Source organism: Oenanthe melanoleuca, chromosome 24, assembly GCF_029582105.1.
Source record: "Oenanthe melanoleuca isolate GR-GAL-2019-014 chromosome 24, OMel1.0, whole genome shotgun sequence".
Taxonomy (NCBI): Eukaryota; Metazoa; Chordata; class Aves; order Passeriformes; family Muscicapidae; genus Oenanthe; species Oenanthe melanoleuca.
In genome coordinates this window covers 3,313,237-3,332,563 of record NC_079357.1, presented here as the reverse complement: position 1 = coordinate 3,332,563, position 19,327 = coordinate 3,313,237, and the positions used below count along the sequence as shown (strand labels likewise).

Genomic DNA, 19,327 nt, shown 5'->3' with positions numbered 1-19,327 from the left:
GATCCTCTTCTGGCCCTCCTTTGCAACTGCTCAGATTTTGATATTACTGTCAAAATAAACTGAATTTGATGAGATAATTATGGTTTAAAATCTGTGGGCTTGAGTGAAGTGGATAAAATGGTTAATTATATGCATTGTGTGTTTTATTCCTGATTTATTAGGACCTGTTTCCACGAAACTTCCAGGTGCAGGGAAATGCATCACTCAGTGAATATTTGGTTGATAAAAGTTGTGGCTTTTGTTTTCATCATCATTAATCAATTTTACTGGAAAACAGAGCTGCAGGTCATGAATTTCAAGGAGCTGGGTTGAAGGATAAAACTCTCACTGGATTAAAAAATCCAGATTAAGAAAGATGTGTTGGAAAAGTAACTTTGGTTTGAAAGTTGTGCCTTCAGTTCCACACATCCAAACCTGAGAGTGAAATAACTCCAGGGAAAAACTGAATCTGGAGGGAAAAGCTGAGCATGGAAAACCGGAGTTGGGAGGATTTTGTGCCATCTGCTGTCAAGTGAATGAATTTCAGCCTCAGGAAAAGAAAAATGCAGCTCAAAATCCCAGCACACTGCAGAGGAAATCTGAAATAGGAAGGGTGCTTGGCATCTTTATTAAATCACCTACGAGATATTCTTGTCTGGCTTCTGAGAATTCCATTTAATGTGAGAAGCAAATTAAAATGCAGTGGTTGTTTTAACAGTTGTTAGCACTCAAAACTGAGATTAAAAACAACCACCCACCCCCCTGCCTGCCCCACCCCCAAAATAAAAAAATACAGATGTCACAGGTAATTACAGCTATTTTTGGCAATACAATTATTGGGTTTTTTTAAACAGCAAACTTTTTTTTTTCCTTCAAATAAATACAATCTGCTCACACTAAATAAAAAACAAAAATCATAATAAACAGAATGATACAACAGGTAGAAAATGAAACAAAAAAAAAAAAAAAAAGGAGCTGTTGATAACATCAAGTCTGAAGAGATGTCATGAAAAGAAAATTCAGAAAATACATTTTAATGGGAAGGAATAAAGGAAGTGGCTGAGTATTTTCTGTTGTGGGATGAAAATTCCCTGGGGGATGAATTTGAGGAAGTGAGGAGCAGCAAGAAGTGATTCAGACCTTTGCAGCCAATCACAGGCACTAATAATTCCATTTATTTTGTCCAGTGGTCCCCATCCAAGCACGTCTGCTCCCCCCTCACTCCTATTTGTGATTTCAAAATCATTTCCTCTGGGTCTCTTTTTAAAGAAATGAACCCAAACCACAAACCAGAGCCATTATTTGGGGATAAATTTACCACTCTCATTAAATTTAATCACAGCAGGAGGCTCCTGGCCTCAGCCAACTTCTGTCTGAAACTGCTCAGTCGGAGTGAAAAGGGAAATATCAATTTTTTACTGAAATTATCACGATCTGGATCCTCATTTTGCATAAACAAGCAAAGCTCTGTTGATTTGAGTGTAATATCAATTTAATTCTTGTCTTTTTCTAAGCCATACATTGCAAATGATGAAAATGAACCATTTCTTCTTGGCAGCTTTAATTGTGGAGAGAAGGAAAAAATCTGTTAGAATAAAACTTGGGATGTGCTGCAGCTCACAGTGAAGGAAAAGGTTTTGGAGAGATCAAGGTGAATGTTGTGGGACAAAAGACTGGAGTGACATGAAATCCACATTAATGAGCAGCAATGGGCTGAAAGTGAAGCAGCAATTATTTTGCTTTCTTAACCTCTCAATTTTAAATTTCAAATTTTCAATTTCTCTTTTTTTCCCCCAAAAGGCCTTTTCAACATGAGACAGCTTAACACAAAACCCCCCAAGAAAACTCAAAATGCTGAAGAAAATAAGATTTTTCTCCCTGTGATTCTTGACACCTAATTCGAGACGAGACTACAATTGTCAAAATATTTCCCAAACATCCAAAAATATATATATATATATTTAAAGAAGAGTATTTTAACATCTACCTCCTCAACCAGAACAACTTTTTTTTTTTTTTTCTATTACTGTACCAAAGAGCAGCTAACACCACTCAAATTGTGCATTCAGCTTTTGTTCCCTCCTTTTAATGTCACTCAAGTCCAGCAGGATCTGAGCAGCCTCCACTCTTCCTACAGGCAAGATATTAATTTTTTATTTTAAAATATTAAAAGACATATTATTTTAATATTTTAAAATATAACAATATTTCTTGCCCCAATTTACACCTTGCTGGCATGAAACAAAAAAAAATCTGGAGAATTCACAAACCTCAGCAACCAAATTTTTTTTTGTGTGTGATTGTCAAATATTTAAACTTTTTTTGCATGGAGGAAATCAAGCTCTTCAGAATGTCTGTACACAGCCAAAAATAGTTTAAATTACAATTAAAAATTAACCTGACAGCAACAAAACCACACAGGGGCAGGTTGGTTTTATTTTTTCCTGCCTTGTCCTAAATTTTCTCCCTGACTTTTCAGTCTATAATAAAGCACTTATGAGTGGTCTAAGGTGTGTAAAGGTGAAAATAAGAGAATATTCCTATGGACTGTGGGGGTCTCTGGGATATTGGGCAGGATGTGCTGAGCTCTCCCTGTGAGCTCCAAACTGAGCTCAGCCCTTGGGGTTTGTTCCATCCCTAATGTTTCACCTCTTGTGGGAAGAGGGAATTGCAGTTTGAAACCCCTTGCTTGTTGTGGCAGCCTGGGGGAGGTGACACCAGCCCAAAAGTTGATTTTTCCATGATTAATAAACATCAGATCTGGCCAGTGTTGGTGTCTGTGCCTCCAAGGATGGCACAAAGTCCCCCCAGCCTGCCCTGGCTGCTGCTTTTTGCTTTTTATTTGCTGGTTTCCATCTGCTGCCAGAGCAGCTGTCCCAGGCCAGCCTGGGCTGTCCCTGCTCCTGAGCTGGAGGAGCTTGAAGGGCTTTTCCAACCCAAACCATTCTGGGATGGTTCTGTTTCTGGGAATGCCCAAACCAAGAAAGGATGTGCCTAAATCCCTTTCACCCCATTTAAACCCATTTTTAATTACCTGCTGACAGCAAGCCTGCAGCAACTTCTTGTCCCAAAGATGATAATTTTAAATAATTCTGATCCTAAAACCCCTGCTCTGATGGCACTTAATGCTCTAAATTCCCACTGGGGTGTATTTTGGGATGCAGCTGCTTTTAGCATCCTGCAGGCTCTGGCACCAAGAGGATCCCCCTGTGACCCCCCAAAAAAATAAAAAATCCTCCTCTTCCACTTTCCCCCAAATCCCAACCCTCCCCTCCCTGGAGAAACAGCATTTGATGCTGTTCCTAAATTGAAATGTGCTGGGGTTTTTTGAGCTGCTTTGTCTTTATGAGGAATGATGGAGAAGGAAGCAAAGCACTCAGAATTCCAGCTGAATTCCAGAAGCTTTTTCACCCCAGCACTCCTGGAGGAACCTGCTGGCTGCACAATCTCCCCAGCAGTGCCAAAGGGACACAAAGCCACTGCTGGGTGAATGGCCAGCACAAAAATCCCAGCACAAAAGGGAAAAGCCCTTCTCCAAACCTTCTGAAGGGAATTTCAAACAGCACAAACCTTTTAGGCTGAGTCTGGACACAGGTGAATTTCAATAACCAAAGTAAAGGACTAAAAACCCAAATCTGAACATCCTAAATCCCTCAGGGTTGGTTGGAAAAGGCTTCTTTTATTTCCATCTCAAAGAAATTCCTCCCAGCTTTTGTTGCCCTTTTTGATGCTCAAACTTCACCTGTAAATTATGTGAAATTTGGAATTTTCCTCAACATCAATCAATATCCAACATTTTGAGCACTCCCATCTCTGTCTGCTGAGGCAGAGGAGAGGCAATGCTGGACTCATTTCCAGCCTGGGGCACACACCTGGATTTTTATGGAAGCTGCTGAGGGTTTGGGGGCTGGGAGTGGAGCAAGCACGAGGTGCTGAACAAGCCTGCAGACACTTTGCAAAAATAGCAGTGAGAAAACAACCCCAGCATCCTGCCTGCCACGGGGCTCATTGTTCCTTTCCATTGTGAAAGTGTCACCAGAGCTCCCTCAAGGTGGGGAAACCAACCCCAAGGTCGTGCTGTGCAAGAGCCTCAAATGTATTTTTATATTTCCCCCTCCAAACCAGCCCCTTTTGCTGTAAATGGGATTTTTTGCACGCCTGTGGCTGTGTGAGATATGCTTTGAGTGACCCACTGGACAGATGATGAGGGTTTTTCCTGCTGTCAATAAAACACAAGGAAGAAAAGACATTCTCCAATGCTGGGAAAGGCCATGGGCTGTCCTTGCTGGGCTCTTCCTATTCCTGCAGGAGGGTTTCTCTCCAGTTAAAGCCTCCAGTTGGTCCATGTGTGAGAGGGAGGATGGGAGGGTCTGTGAGCTGCCAAACACCAGTGTCCCCCAGTTCTTCACAGGAGCAAAACCCCAGGTAGGGAATCTGTGAGGAGAGAGATGAGAATTAAAGCAAAAAGCTTTAACAGATTCCCTGCTGTGCTACTCCAGGATTTCCCCCTTTTTTCTCTTTTTCCCCTTCCCAAAATCCATTTTCAGAAGGTGATTGACACTGCACCATTGCCTGTGCAAAACACTGGGAAAAAACAGATTACACCCTTGGAATGTGGGTTTAAAAATTGAGTTTTGAATGGAATGTAGTTTTAAAAATGTAGTTTTGAATGGAATGTAGTTTTAAATGGAATGTAGGTTTAAATAAGGATAGCTCAAACCCAGTGCTGTCCCAAACCAGCACAGCTTTGGGGGAAATATGGATATTCCTGCAGCTCAGGGGTTCCCAGATAAGCCCTGAATACCCCAGGGAGCCTCTGCAAGGCTGGCAGAGGGCAGGAAAGGAGAGGAGGCAAAAAACCCATTTGATTTTCCAGCCTTTAGATGGTTAACATCTCTTTGGATGAGAAGTGCTGTAGGGCTGAAGTGCCCTGCTTGCTGTGCTGGAGGAGTTTGGGGTCCCTGACCCTACAAAGCACCAAAAAGTCCCTGCAAACCCATCTGAGGTGGGGACTCACCCCACAAAGCACAGAAGAATCCCTGCAAACCCACCTTAAGTGGGCACCTGAACCAATAAAGAACAAAAAAATCCCTCTAAACCCATTTAAGGTGGCCACCTGACCCCACAAAGCACAAAAGAATCCCTGCAAACCCATTTCAGGTGGGCACCTGACCCCACACCCTGTCCCAGCCTCTCAAAACCTTCTCCTCCACCCTCCTGCAAGGAGGAAAACCCAAGCAGAGGCTGCTCCAGCCCAGTTCAGAAGCTGCCCCAGCCCAGTTCAGATGTTCCCCCAGCCCAGTGCAGAGGCTGCCCCAGCCCAGTACAGACTGGTTTTTTCTCAGCCCAGTGCAGAGGCTGCCCCAGCCCAGTTCAGACTGGTTTTGTCTCAGCCCAGTTCAGATGCTGCCCCAGCCCAGTTCAGACTGGTTTTGTCTCAGCCCAGTTCAGATGCTGCCCCAGCCCAGTTCAGACTGGTTTTGTCTCAGCCCAGTTCAGAGGCTGCCCCAGCCCAGTTCAGACTGGTTTTCTCTCAGCCCAGTGCAGAGGCTGCCCCAGCCCAGTTCAGACTGGTTTTCTCTCAGCCCAGTGCAGAGGCTGCCCCAGCCCAGTTCAGACTGGTTTTCTCTCAGCCCAGTGCAGAGGCTGCCCCAGCCCAGTTCAGACTGGTTTTCTCTCAGCCAGGGCTCTGCTCCTCGCTGCATTCACCTTCCTGACCATCTGCACAAAATCCTTGGAGTTCTGAGGGGACAGCCCTTGGAGCTGGCAGGTACAGGCCTCCAGGGAGGATGCATGAGCCACGATCAGGATGTTATTTCCTGAAATAAAAACAGAAACATGGGCTGAGGAGGGAGGCAAAGCCACATTTAGGGGCTGGTGCCCAAGATCAAGCAGCCATTTAAGGCACTTTGTCCTATAATTGAGGGGAAAATCTGATTTGTTAACATGTTTAGAGCATTTCTCAATTTTCAGGGTAATGGTTAACTCACTCCTACTTTGTTTAAAAATGCTTTCTGGAGAAAACAAGAATTCCAGTGAGATTTCAGCTGTGCTGGGAAGCAGATGCTTTTTGCCTACACAAAAATTAATTCCTATTACAACAAACACTTTAATTTCACTTGCTGGCTTTACACAGTGGCAGTTTTACATTTCCATTTCTGAGATCCTTTACAAGCAATGCCCCACTGTGCTTTTGAATTTTTTGTGCAAACCATGAAAATCAAAGCTTAGAATGCAGAGACAGGTCAGTGAGGTGAAAACACCAGAATTTGGGAAATCTCAGAATGTTGTGGATGAACAATAACAGCTAGAATTCAATACTGTGTTTGGAGAAATGTTCTAAAGACTTTATGGGAATATAATTTGGAGAAGGAGCTTGGAGAGGGGAGGGAAAATTCCCCATTTAATGCTGGGAACACACAGCAGAGGGGAAAAATTAATTTATTCCCTTGGGAAACAGCTGCCATAGGGTCAGGATCCCTAAAATAATTCTGATATTTAACTTTATGGACCTCTCTTGTAAGGTGAGTGTATCTGAAATTATAATTCTGGTGCAGGACTTCCCAATGCTTCTGGGAGAGAGATTCAGGTGTGGAATTTATCCCCTAAGAGGGGAAGATTGTCAGGAATGTTGGAATTCCCATCCCAGCCTGGCTTGGTTTCCACCCCCTCTGCAGCACTCACCTTTGCCTTTACATTCACTGATGATTTCCTTTGTTACTTGGTAGCTTCTGCTTATGTAGCTATCATAAGACTCAGAAACCACCAACTTGCTGACAGGAATATGAGGTCTATGAGGAAAAAATATATCCAGTAAATTGTAAAAATAAAGAATTCCAAGTGCAAGGTCTGTGAGGAGAAAAGCACATCCAGTAAATGGTAAAAGCAAAAATATTCTAAGTGTAAATTGTGATTCATCTGGAAGTATCTGTTCTTAAACTCAGTCCCCAGAACTGGGAGCCACTGTGGTGATTTTAAACTTCAAGAGTGATTTGTTTGCCATTCTGCATGGAGAAATTTGGGAAAATGAGCAGAGCCTCCTCTGCTGGGGCCCAGTCCATGGAGGCAGCCCCTGCCATGCTGAGTGTGCTCATTCCTTCTGCACTGCAGATGCTCCTCTGTGCTGAGCTGGGCTGGCCTGGGGAATAAAAAACTTCCCTCCTGGGAGGTGGGCAGGCCTGGCAGAGGTGCCCAGAGCAGCTGTGGCTGCCCTGGATCCCTGGCAGTGCCCAAGGCCAGGCTGGACAGGGTTTGAATGAGCTTTAAGCTCCCTTCCATCCCAATTTTTCTAGTAAAGAACTGTTATTCCTATTCCCATATCTTTGCCTGAGAGCCCCTTAATTTCAAGATTATAATAATTAGGAGGGAGGGGGTTTCCATTCTCCATTTCAAAGAGAAGCTCCTGCCTTTATTGGCAGACACCTGTCCTTCACACCAGGACATCCCTCCACCCAGTGATGTGATCCACAGGAATTCTCCTTGGGACAGGGGGCAGAGCTCTCCCTCTGTCCCTGCCCCACCTGAGCTGACACACACGAGCAGCTCTTCCCTCACACTGAGAATACTCCCTATGGTTTTCCCAGGAACAGGGATTTTTTGAGGCAGAGACTCTCCTGACTCACTCTGCTCATTGTCAGCCACGTGATGCCCTTCCAGGGATAAATACAGAGTGAGGAATTTTATTTAGATATCCTGGAAGTGCTGGAATTGTAGCTGCAGGCTGCAATGACACAGCACCAGTAACTCCTGATGGAAGTGTTTTTATGGTATAATTAGCTATTAAAAAAAACAGGGTTTTTTTTTCCCCTTTACCTTTTCCTTCTTTTCCTTTTAAACTTTTAGTGGTTCAATTGCTTGTTCCACCAGAGGGTTCTTAAACACATGTGGGAAACACCAGGATTTCATAAAACTCAGAAGCTCTGACACAAAATATTTGTCACCAAGCCCTTGCAGGTGGCACTCCTGTGTGTGTTAACTGAACCCAAACTCCTCTAAGTTTTAGGAAAAGTGTTAAAAATCCTTTGGGAGCTCCTAGGAAACCTGAAAGATCCCAGGACAAGGAGTGCTGGAAATAAAACCTCCATGATCAGGAGGAATTGCCAGTGATGTGGAAAGTTTGGTTTACAAGAAGCCAAATTTAATTTTATATATATATATATATATATATATAATTTTTTTTTTTTTATATGTCATTTTCAGGTCCTGATCAGCACAGCAGCCTTGAGCTGCTCTGAGTTTATTTTGGGAGCTTCAGCAGCTCTTCTAATCTTCCTAAACTCCAAAACTCAGCAGAGTTTGGTGCTAAATCTAGAAATAAGTAACCCCAGGCCCTCTCAGCCCCGTTCTGTGCTACCTGTAGGTTGTATCAACGCTTAGAGTAGCTGCAGCTAAATCCACAGGGGGGATCCAGGCTGGCAGGGTGCTCCCAGACACCCACTTGGTCCACTCAAACAAGCCTGGCTCTATCCGGATTTTCAGGTTGTTCTCCTGCTGCATACCTGGGAAAGAGGCAGAGGTATGCAGGTATTGATGGAAAGGAAGAGAGCAGCTTTCACAGTTCACTTGGATTGGTAATTTCTTTATTTGCTATGGGAAAATAAGTGTTTAATGTAATTATTTAATGTATGCCAGGGAATGTCAAGCTCCGTCTGGCAGCTAGTGCAATTAGAAAAGGTTTCCTTATGGATTGTGCCAATATAAAATAATAATTACCATTCACTTAAGTCCATGTTTTTTATTTTCTTGTCAGTGTTTTATGGAGAAAATGGGGAGAATCCAGCCTGTCCCTTGTGGGTTCTTACCTTTCAGGATGTTGTGAGCTGTCTGGACACACCGCAGGGATGGGGAGCTGTAGATGTAGTCTACAATGGTGTTTGTTTCTAGCAAGGCTTCACCTGCAGGAAAGTGTTGTTCTTTGTGAATAAATCTAGATAAAGGCATTGCATCCTTGTGGCCAAAAAGCAGCCAGAAAAGTCGTCAAGGTCTTGGATTTAATTTCATTTCATTTGTAAGCTGTAAATCAGATGATTCAACACAACTGAAACTTAATTCAACTGGCTGGATTCTCTGCTAGCATAAATCACCATTTCATTACACAGGTGGGAGATCACTGCAAACGAGATAAGAATCAACTCCACTGTCAGGGTTGTTAATATTCCTGCATCAGGGTTTTTAATGTTCCTGCATCAGGGTTTTTAATATTCCTGCAGTGCCTGAGGGAACCAAAGGAGAGCAGGGATCTGCTCAGGCTTGCAGGGAGCAGCAGCCACATTTTCATTCTGTTGGAAGAGCAAAGGAGTGGCAGCAAGGAGGGGACATTGACCTGACAATGGCTGTCACCACGGCAGGCTGACCTAGAAATGTCTTGGGAGAAGTGGGGTTATTTAGGAGAGGGACATCTGCCAGCCCTGTGTCACAGGGAGCTGCTTTGGTCACCACAGGAATGATGTGAAGGTCACACGGTGCCACCACAGCTGCAGCCGTGTCCTTGGGCCCTTGAATGCCACAGCAAAAAGTGTCCTGAGACCCCTCTAATGCCACCAGCAAAGTGTACTTGGAACCTTTTACTGCCACCAGGAAGGTGTCCTGAGACCCCTCTAATGCCACCAGCAAAGTGTCCTTGGAACCTTTTATTGCCACCAGGAAAGTGTCCTGAGACCCCTCTAATGCCACCAGCAAAGTGTCCTTGGACCCATTCATTGCCACTAGGAAAGTGTGTCCTCACACCCCTTTAATTCCCACAGTGTGTCCTTGGACTCCTTTACTGCCACCAGCAGTGTGTCCCAAACCCTTCTATTGTCACCATCAAAATGTGTCCCCAAACCCTTTAAATGCCACCAGGAAAGTGTCCCCAAACCATTGAATGCCACACAAAGTGTGTCCTTTGATCCCTTTAATGCCACAAATTGTATGTTCTTAGAGCCTTTTACTGCCATTAGCAAAAAGTGTCCTTGAACCCCTGAATGCCACAGCAAAGTGTCCTTGGAGCTCTTCTGTGTCCTTGTCCCCACAGCAAAGTGTTCTGTGCCACTCACAGCCTCCCTTCTGCCCTGTGCAGACTGCAAACCCTGCTCCATGTGGCCTGGTGTCTGAGCATCCTGCTGCTGCTGCACAGTGATTTATTTGTGTTCAAAAAAGCCAGGATAATTTTAGCTGCCCTAGTTTGGATGTGACCAGCAAGGAGTGCTCAAGTCAGAGGAAAAGCTCAGGGCTGGAGCTCGTGTGTTTGAGGGGCTGAGCTCCCCTCAGCACAGCTCTCAGGATGAGCTTTGGACTGGCAAAGGATTTTCTCAGAAAGTCCTCAGAAGGCAGGGATGGGGATGGGGAAGGTGGGAGAACACTGAAGTGATCTGGGCTGTGTTTGTGACAATGTAAAGCCAGGCAGACTGATAGAAGGACATTGCTGTGGCAAACTGCACCAAAAAAGCATCTTTTGCATGGGGTAGAGTCACCCTGCTGCATTTCTCCCCAGCGTGCATGATAACAAAATGTTCCCAATGCACCCATCCTATGATGGCTCTGCTTTCACCCCATGTCCCACATTTCTGCTCTGCCTTTTCCTCAGCTGCAGCAGCTGAAGGAGATGAGGTTTCCTTTGGAAGAGGGAAATCTCTGAGCAAGGCAAAGGGATTTTGCAAAGTTTAAATCCTGTTAGCTCAGGGCATCCTATCCATTTTTTCCTGCCTTGCACTTTTCCTTTCTCTGATGTGGTGTGTGAAGCTTCCTGGGCAAGGTCTTCATGGAATCATGGAATGGTTTGGGTTGGAGAAAACCAAAAACCCCATGAGCAGGGACACCTTTCAGTACCCCAGACTGCTCCTGCTAATGGCCATTGAGTCCCAGGGCATGACTGATAAAATTCCATCATCCCACTGGGAGATGCTCCAGCCAGGGGAGGAGCCAAGCCTTTCCTACCCAGATAAAAACTGACATTTTGGACACCAAGGCACCTTCTTTCCACTGGATTACAGAGGAAAACCAGACCTTTCCACATCATCCCTGGAGCTTCAGAGGAAACTGCACCTTCTCCAGGAGCACTGCTCCAGCTGAACCACATCTGCCCCTGCAGGAGGATGCAGCCACCATTGAATGGGACTGTGCCAACACCCTGACTGACTGACGGGTGTCAGCTTGGATTCTGACTCTGGCAGGGTTTGGGATTGTTCTTTGTAATACTGCATTTCTATTTTAATTTTCCTAGTAAAGAACTGTTATTCCTAATTCTCATATCTTTGCCTGAGAGCCCCTTAATTTCAAAATTATAATAATTTGAAGGGAAGGGGTTTCCATTCTCCATTTCAAAGAGAAGCTTCTGCCTTTATTGGCAGACACCTGTCCTTCAAACCAGGACAGCCAGACCATCCCCACACTCACAGAGAACAATCCCTTCCCCAAAATCCCACCCAAATCCCCCCTCATCCAGCAGGGAGCTTTGCCTGCTGGGCAGCACTTACCCACGAGCCTGGCCTGGGTGCAGCCCAGCACGGTGATGGGAGCATCCTTCTCATAATCCCTGAAACCACCACTCCTCTGAGGTAAGTTGTGAGGCATGTTCAGGTTACTGCGCATGTACCTGCCTGCAGGGAAGGTGCCAAGCTGCAATTATTCCCTCACACACAGGCAGCAACATCTCACCTGATTTTCCCCTCTCCCACCAACTCGGTTGTGCTTTGCATGTCCTGGCTCTTTAGCAGTTTTTTCCCACGTAAACCCATCAGGAAGCACACAAAATTAAATTAAACATCTCTTACCAGCTCAAAATCAGCACAGAATATTGCTAAGGTTCTATTTTTTTTATTTTTTTTATTTTTTTGACTGATTGATTTCCCCAAGGGAAAACCATTTCTATCCCACAACAAACTTTTACAGGAGGGAGAACGTCAGAGCTCTTCAGCCATACTTTACAAAGATGGAGCTATGAAATCATCCTTTCACTGCAAATGTAGCGATCTATTATTGGTGGTTTTGAATAGAAAAAACTTCTAGGACACATTTCTGATCAGCTCCAAGGCCAACAGAGCCTAAAATTGTAATTTGTGCACTATAGTCTGAAACCTGAGCATAAGACTGGATTGAAAACACCAATTTATGCCCAAAATCCACTCTGAGCAGTGTTATTTTCATTTAGGACTGGGAGCCAGCAGTACAAATTTTTGTCTTGAGGCAGCAAATGTTTTCACTGAACACTGACTACCAGCATCATGACTGCACCTGCTCTTTGCTGATGTAACTGCAGAGTACAATCACTCCTGCAATATTTTCCCAAATATTGGCAAATGGAGTATTTCCTCCCTGGATGACTGCCTGCTGCTGGCTGCACAAAAACCATAATTTTATTCTTTATTTCATTATTATTTATTGTTTTATGTTAAAAACCACAGCTTCCACCAGGCAGTGGCCCTTCTCCTTCCTCCATTAAATCCTGGGGCACCCCATATAACAATAACAGTGAATAACAACGGGCATAACACTTCAAAGTTCCAGCAGCAAAGGCTCCACTTTAATCTTATTGCCTATTTTTTATCCAGTTTTCCAATTTATTGTGTTTTATTCTAATTGGTTATTAATTTCCTTGTCACTCAATTAGTTGGTTAGAAGGTATTTGTGTGTGTATGTGTTAAGACTCTCTCTTTACACAAGTGTTTACATTTTTTCTCTGTGGATTCTCACAGGATAATTTCTTCTTTTTCACAGATACAAACTGCCTTTTGACAAGAACAGATTGTTATGTAAACTGATTCTCATGATGATTCTTTTTCCTGGGAACTTGACAGGCTAGCTGTTAACTCAGCTGAAATAGCAAGGCTAATTTTATCAATGATTTCTTTTTTAAGGTTTTACCCACATGCAGCAGCCCCAGGCTCACCTTTGGCATCGAAGCACTGGGACAGCCAGTACTTCCCAAAAACCACATCCATCCTCTCGCCGTGCCTGCAGACAAACAGGCAGCGCTTCTGGGGGCCCGCCTGGCTGCTCGTCCTCAGGGGCTGCAAGGGAATTCATGCCTTGAGTTTTGGTATTTTCCAGGTTCTGTACTGCATTGGTGGGTGACTCTGAACTTCATATGAAGTGTTACAAGTTCTCCTTTTCCAATCCTACAGTCCTTTCCCAGCCCCAGAACCAAGGGCACCGCTGCAGCTTCAGCCCCAAAAAGTGCAAACAGCAGCGAATTGAGGAGAGAATCTGGGTTGGAATCTGGGAGCTGGAATTGGACAATGAACCCCAAGATGAAATGGACCCAAACTGATAAAAGTGTGAAACTCGTGACTGAGTCCATCTTGGTGTAGCCATGGCCAGGCTCCTACACTGCCCAAGGTGAATTTTTTGAAGAGTTTTTAATAAATCCCTGCTTTATTCCTTTATCTCTGTCCAGCCTCAGCTCCAGGGAGCCTCTCCAGGCATCAAACCCACCTGAGCCAGCACCAGGCTCCTCCTGCTTTGCCCTTGTGCAAACAGCACAGGGAAGGCTGCAGGATTTATTGCTTTCATGGCTTTGTGGAGCTCTTTGGGAATTTATAATCCTGGTGGATTGATGGTGCTGAAGGGGGCAGGGGATGGGGCCCTGCCCAGCTGAAGACACATTCTGGGGATGGAGCTGCATGATTCATTTGGAACTTGTGCTGCAGGGAGTGAAAAGATAAATTTTTGGGGAAAATCCCTTCACTGGAAGCTCGTCCCTAATGATTGCCTCACCTGCACGTTCTGGCAGATGATGGTGAGTGGCCCAGCATCCCCTGGCCCCTGGTCCTCCTGCTGCCTTCTCTCCAGAGCTCCATCAGCAAAGGCTTGGAAGGATGGGGAAGGTGTGGTGTTCAGAATGGAGTAGGACCTGCCAAAAATAGAAAAACATTGTCTTTGAGAATGCTTTTTGTGCTCAGGCTGCTCTCAGGTCATTCCTGTGGCCTTCAGGAGCTGGTGGTAATTACTGGTGTGATGTTATTTCATTATTATTTGGGTTTTAGTGCTGCCCAGAGAGTGCCTTGCCAGGTGATGCACACACGTGAGGAGACAAATTCCATCTCTGTGAGCTGTTTCCTTAGAAACAATTTACAGAACAATTCCCAAACTTTGGCCTGGGAGGCTCTCTCCACCCTGGAATATTCTCATGGAAAATGCCAGGACCTTCCTGACGACCACAGGATGCTCACTAACATCACCTGGGGACCAGTCCATGTCACTGACCATGGGATTGTGGTCCCAGATTTGGGAATTAATGGCTACAGGGACTTTTCAATCACCTTTCCACAAGCTGTGGCTTCAGCAGAAAGCTGAAGCCTCTCCCTGAGCAGTTTTCAGGGCTCCTGTGCCAAAAACAGCTTCCACCCCTGGCAGGGACCTGGCACACTCAGCCCTGCTGTTCCTGCATTTTTCTGTGCTGCCTTTCCCCCTTCCCACCTGCCTGGGAATTTATTCCCCCAGTGATTCCTGCTAAGTGCAGCCAAAGGGATTTAACAGACCCCACTCTCCCTCGAGGGCTTGACTAATGATGGCCCCTCTGAATAAAGCTCTTATTCCCAGATATTCAAGGACTTTGACCAAAACCCTGGGGACTAACCTGTGACAGGCAATTGCAGAAGCTGCCTGGACCCTCTGCTGACTCAGTTACCTCTGCTTAGTCATTACAAAAAAAAGAACATTATCAGGTAATGGCTGTGGTCATTTACTTTGACAGAAAGAGTTGCCAGAGCTGGCACTTTTCAGTGCCTTAAGTACATCAGGAGCTGTTTCCTGATAGCAGCCAGTTAGGATAAAATCTCAGAGGGGTTTCACAGCTGTTAAAATAGCCCTGAGTGGCTCTGCCAGTGGGACAAAAATAGGTCACCTGTGTGATTTGTGTGATTTAAAGGAGGAAAAAACCCACTGATGTTGGTCCTGGTCTATTATCTGCTGGAATTAGGGTGCAAGGATGATACTGAGCTACTGGATTATTCCTGAGTTCCCAACAAGGGCTGGTCCTGCCCAGAGGAATTGTTTCCCTCATTGCCCAAATGCAGGTGGAGCACTGGAGTCAGCACTGATCCACCCTCAGTGACCAGAACTCGAATATCTCAACATGAAAAGAATCTCAACATGAACAGAATCTCAGTTCTTACTTAGGACCCATCTCTATTTCTGCACAAAGTGAATTTCTTCCAGCTGTCAGCCCTTCCTCCCATTTAATCCCTTTCCTGCCTTGCCCATATGACATTTTTTAAGGACACTGGTCGGAAGAATACCAAGGATTTTTTGGTTACCCCATTTCCCTTTGCCCCCAGGAACTGCCACACACTTTCTGAGCCTTTCTTTCTCTCTTAGTCTTTTAATAAAGGCCACAAACACTTCACTATCTATTTATAGATGGCAGAATTTGCTGGGAATGGTGATGAGGCAGAGGCAAACTCTCAGTGTGCCTGGAGAAGAGCCACCAGCCTGGAAAACACAAACTGCTGAGCCTGTTAGCTTAGTCATCTCCTAAGGACAGGTCATGGTCTGGATGCTTTTCCCCAAAAATCCTGGTTCCATCTCCTGTCCTCTGGATGCTGCCTTGTTTCCCCTGCTCTGGCAGGGATAAATGAGTAATTTCAAGACCAGCATTCTGTTTAATTAATTCCCACCAAAATCAAGAGGCATAACCTCTTGGTGAGGGCTGCACTCTCACTGAAGCCAAGGGCAGGCTCCTAAAAATCTTGCTAAATATCCTAAGAAATATTGCTGATCCAACGTCCTTTTCAGCAGGGAATTATGCACAGGAGATGTCTCTTCCCAAATTAATGCTCAAATCTGCACCTTCCTGATGCCAGCCCACCCCAGAGGTGCCTCCAGCAGCCATCTGCTCCAGCTCCACCGACCAGCAGCAATCCTGAGAGTCAGGAAGAGCTGCTGCAACATCTCAGCCCCAAAAATCACCTTGTCCTCTAATCCCACGCTAAGGGAGAGCAGCTGCTGCTCCTGGCTGATGGGATGAGGCTCTGTGTGCCAGCTCCTTCCCCTCTGCCCTTCTCAGCATCCCTCTCACCTCCCAGGTGAAATCCCAGCTGCTGCTGCTGCCTTAAGTTTGAGTTTTTATATTTTCCAGATTCCGTACTGCATTAGTGTGTGGCTCTGAATTTCATATAAAGTGTCAGCAAATTCTCCTCACAGCCCAGTCACACAAAACAATCCTTTTCCAGCCCCAGAACCAAGGGCACTGCTGCAGCTTCAGCCCCAAAAAGTGCAAACAGCAACGAATTGAGGAGAGAATCTGGGTTGGAATCTGGGAGCTGGAATTGGATAATGAACCCCAAGATGGAAATGAACCCAAACTTATAAAAGTGTGAAACTCCTGACTCTGAGTCCATCTTGGGTGTAGCCACAGCCAGGCTCTTGCACTGCCCAAGGTGAAACCTTTGAAGGGCTTTTAATAAATCCCTGCTTTATTCCTTTAACTTTTACTCCTTTAACTCTGTTCCAGGCAGCCTCTCCAGGCATCACTGAGCTCCCTTCTGCACGGGAAGGGGAGGGAGCAGCTTGACCTACCCATGGAACACCCAGGTCCCACATTCATCTGCCTTGGTGATGTAGTTTTCAGGCAGCAGCCCCGAGCAGCCAGTGGCAAGGGAAATTCCATAAATCCATCCCTCACTTGTGCTGGTCTGCTCCACTGGGGACATGAAAATGAAATCCCCTGGGACCAGCTCCAGCTCGTCATCGTTCTGGGGGGTGTAGGGGTAGATCACTTGCAGAGTCTGGGGGAGAAAAAGCACAGAAGGGCTGTTAAAGGAAGGGGATATGCAGCACAGTGGTGATTTTTGGGGGATGGAAGAAGCCCCAGAATTTCACCTCGTGGTTGACGAAGCGAATGTCGCGGGAGAAGATCGCGGCCACCCAGTCACAGCCCAGCTTGACATCGATGCTCTGGGCCAGCTTCTCCAGCGTGGGCAGGTGGCTGCTCTGGAAGTGATAGGCCAGGGTCACGTGGAGCTGCTTCTTGTGGGGCTCCACGTGGACATCTGCAATGGGGAGAGAAGGGTTAAAAACCCCTTTGTGCCAGAGCAGCGACTGTGGCCCCTTAACGGAGCTGGGCTGGCAAAGATGCCCAAGTGGAACAAATGGGAGTTCAACTGGAACTGGGCTGGGTTGGGTTGTGACCAGAAATGTGAATTCTGTCACAGTGACCCTGATCTCCTGGCACACATTATCTGCTCATGGGCCATCTTTAAACCAGCTGGGCAATCATCTTTATCTTCCCACAGCCCATCCTCCCTCCAGGAGATATCTCCTGTTAATGGCCAGTGAGTCCCAGGGCATGACTGATAAAATTCCATCATCCCTCTGGGAGATGCTCCAGCCAGGGGAGGAGCCAAGCCTTTCCTACCCAGATAAAAACTGACATTTTGGACACCAAGGGACCTTCTTTCCACTGGATTCCAGAGGAAAGCCAGACCTTTCCACATCATCCCTGGAGCTTCAGAGGAAACTGCACCTTCTCCAGGAGCACTGCTCCAGCTGAACCACATCTGCCACTGCAGGAGGATGCAGCCACCATTGAATGGGACTGTGCCAACACCCTGACTGACTGACGGGTGTCAGCTTGGATTCTGACTCTGGCAGGGTTGGGATTGTTCTGTGTAATACTGCATTTCTATTTTAATTTTCCTAGTAAAGAACTGTTATTCCTAATTCCCATATCTTTGCCTGAGAGCCCCTTAATTTCAAAATTATAATAATTTGGAGGGAGGGAGGGGGTTTCCATTCTCCATTTCAAAGAGAAGTTTCTGCCCTTATTGGCAGACACCAAACCAGAACATGGGGTGAGTGTGAGGTCTCCAGTATTGCACCCCAGATCATAATATCAGAGATTTGGGGTCTGATTCAGCCCTGAGTCACAGCAGGACAGATGCCAGACAAGGCATCCTTGCAAACTGCCAAACAAGGCTGGGACAATCATTACTGCAACTCTGGGCACACATCCTGCAAAAAAAAAAAAAAAAAAAAAGAAAAAAAGGACATTTTTCCAGGTAGGAAAATCCAGGAGTCTTTTTGTGCCTCCTTTCCAAAATAAGGAGGTTAAAGACCATAATTTTTACTCTTCCTCCATTGTTCTCTCTGCTGCACTGAATTACAAATCCATGGAATTTGAGCAAGTTGATTAAATCTTTTCCCTGGACATTAGTTTGATTATCAGTTTAGCCACTGAGGGTGAGGTATTCCCAAACTGTGGAAACATACTAATGATTCAAAATGATCCTGCAAAAAAAAAAAAAAGAATCTGCATCAGGAGATGATTCCAGGTGAAAATATGTGAAATATTTGGGATCTTCCAGTAGATGTGGAAGTCATAGGATACATTGTTTGCACATAATTTATTCTTGCTTATTCAACCAAAAATTGCAATTAAATTTGACTAATTATTCAGTCACAATTGCTTTTCAGAGTCTTGGCTCCAAGTGCCAGCCAGGAGTAGCTTTGCAAGCTCATCCATCTTTTTTTTGTTGTTATTTTTCATCAGCAATAAAAAATATGTTCAAGATCTCTGAAAAAAACCCCAAAGACTTTAATGGGATGACCTGACCAAGCTGTGGCTGCAATGCAGCAATTGTCTTCCCCTAAAAAAACCCCAATTTGGCCAGAATTGGAGCAGTCTCAGGGGCAGAAGATTGTTGGAAGCCACCAATGCTTCTTTATTCTGGGTCAGTGGGGGACTTTTTTGGATAAAAATCACATTTTTGGCTGTGCTGGAGGGAAGCACTGCTCCCACTCTCCCATGGCTGCAGTGTCCTTCACCCACCCAATGCCTTCTTTCCAAAACTTTCTTTTTAAAGATAAAATTCCCTCCCTCTTCTGAAGGGAAGTTTTAGCAGGTGAAAGCAAAAATTCCAGAGGTTCTGAACACTTCTGGCTCCCTCCTCTGGGGCAGGGACAGACTCCCAGCACTCCTGCATGGCTGTGGGGTGCCTGCCCAGCATGGAAACACCCCAGGAATGCAGAATTTGCTGCATTTTGATGCATTTTAGCTCCAGGATAAGGCTGGGATAGGGAAGGACCAAACTAGTTGTGCTGTGAGCAGGAAATACCAAGCCTTGCTCACAGCTCTGGGCAGGGTTAAGGTCAGCACTGAAAACAGGGTGAGAGATCTCCCTGCTGAAAAGCCAAAGCACTGGTGGGGTGTTGCCCTGAGTTTTCACTTAAAAATCAGGGATTTGCTTTTTGAGATTTGCTTCTTGGTAGCATCAGAGCTTTGGGGTTCTGAAAATACCCAAACTGGGAGCTGTGGCAGCTGCTTTGCTTCTTCATGGCATCAAAGTTTTCAAAGTTTTGGTTTTTTTCTGACAATGCCCAAGTTGAGTTCTTTCATTATACCAAAGTTTTGATTTTCTATCAATGCCCAAAC

The 19,327-nt window shown here is 45.4% G+C and overlaps 1 protein-coding gene across 1 annotated transcript in view; it reads right to left on the bottom strand.

Moving 5' to 3' along the window:
• Nucleotides 1-1,453: 1,453 nt before the first annotated feature.
• The window catches only part of UBASH3B (ubiquitin associated and SH3 domain containing B), a 61,578-nt gene continuing 43,704 nt past the window's right edge, over nucleotides 1,454-19,327 (bottom strand). Inside the window, exons 5-14 of the mRNA XM_056509454.1 lie at nucleotides 16,777-16,946; nucleotides 16,474-16,682; nucleotides 13,672-13,807; nucleotides 12,845-12,965; nucleotides 11,433-11,555; nucleotides 8,781-8,873; nucleotides 8,333-8,477; nucleotides 6,664-6,770; nucleotides 5,689-5,798; nucleotides 1,454-4,413 (exon numbers count right to left, since the gene is read on the bottom strand). Coding sequence (XP_056365429.1) covers nucleotides 4,276-4,413; nucleotides 5,689-5,798; nucleotides 6,664-6,770; nucleotides 8,333-8,477; nucleotides 8,781-8,873; nucleotides 11,433-11,555; nucleotides 12,845-12,965; nucleotides 13,672-13,807; nucleotides 16,474-16,682; nucleotides 16,777-16,946 — 1,352 coding nt within the window. The 3' untranslated portion in view covers nucleotides 1,454-4,275. The remainder of the gene's footprint in view (nucleotides 4,414-5,688; nucleotides 5,799-6,663; nucleotides 6,771-8,332; nucleotides 8,478-8,780; nucleotides 8,874-11,432; nucleotides 11,556-12,844; nucleotides 12,966-13,671; nucleotides 13,808-16,473; nucleotides 16,683-16,776; nucleotides 16,947-19,327) is intronic.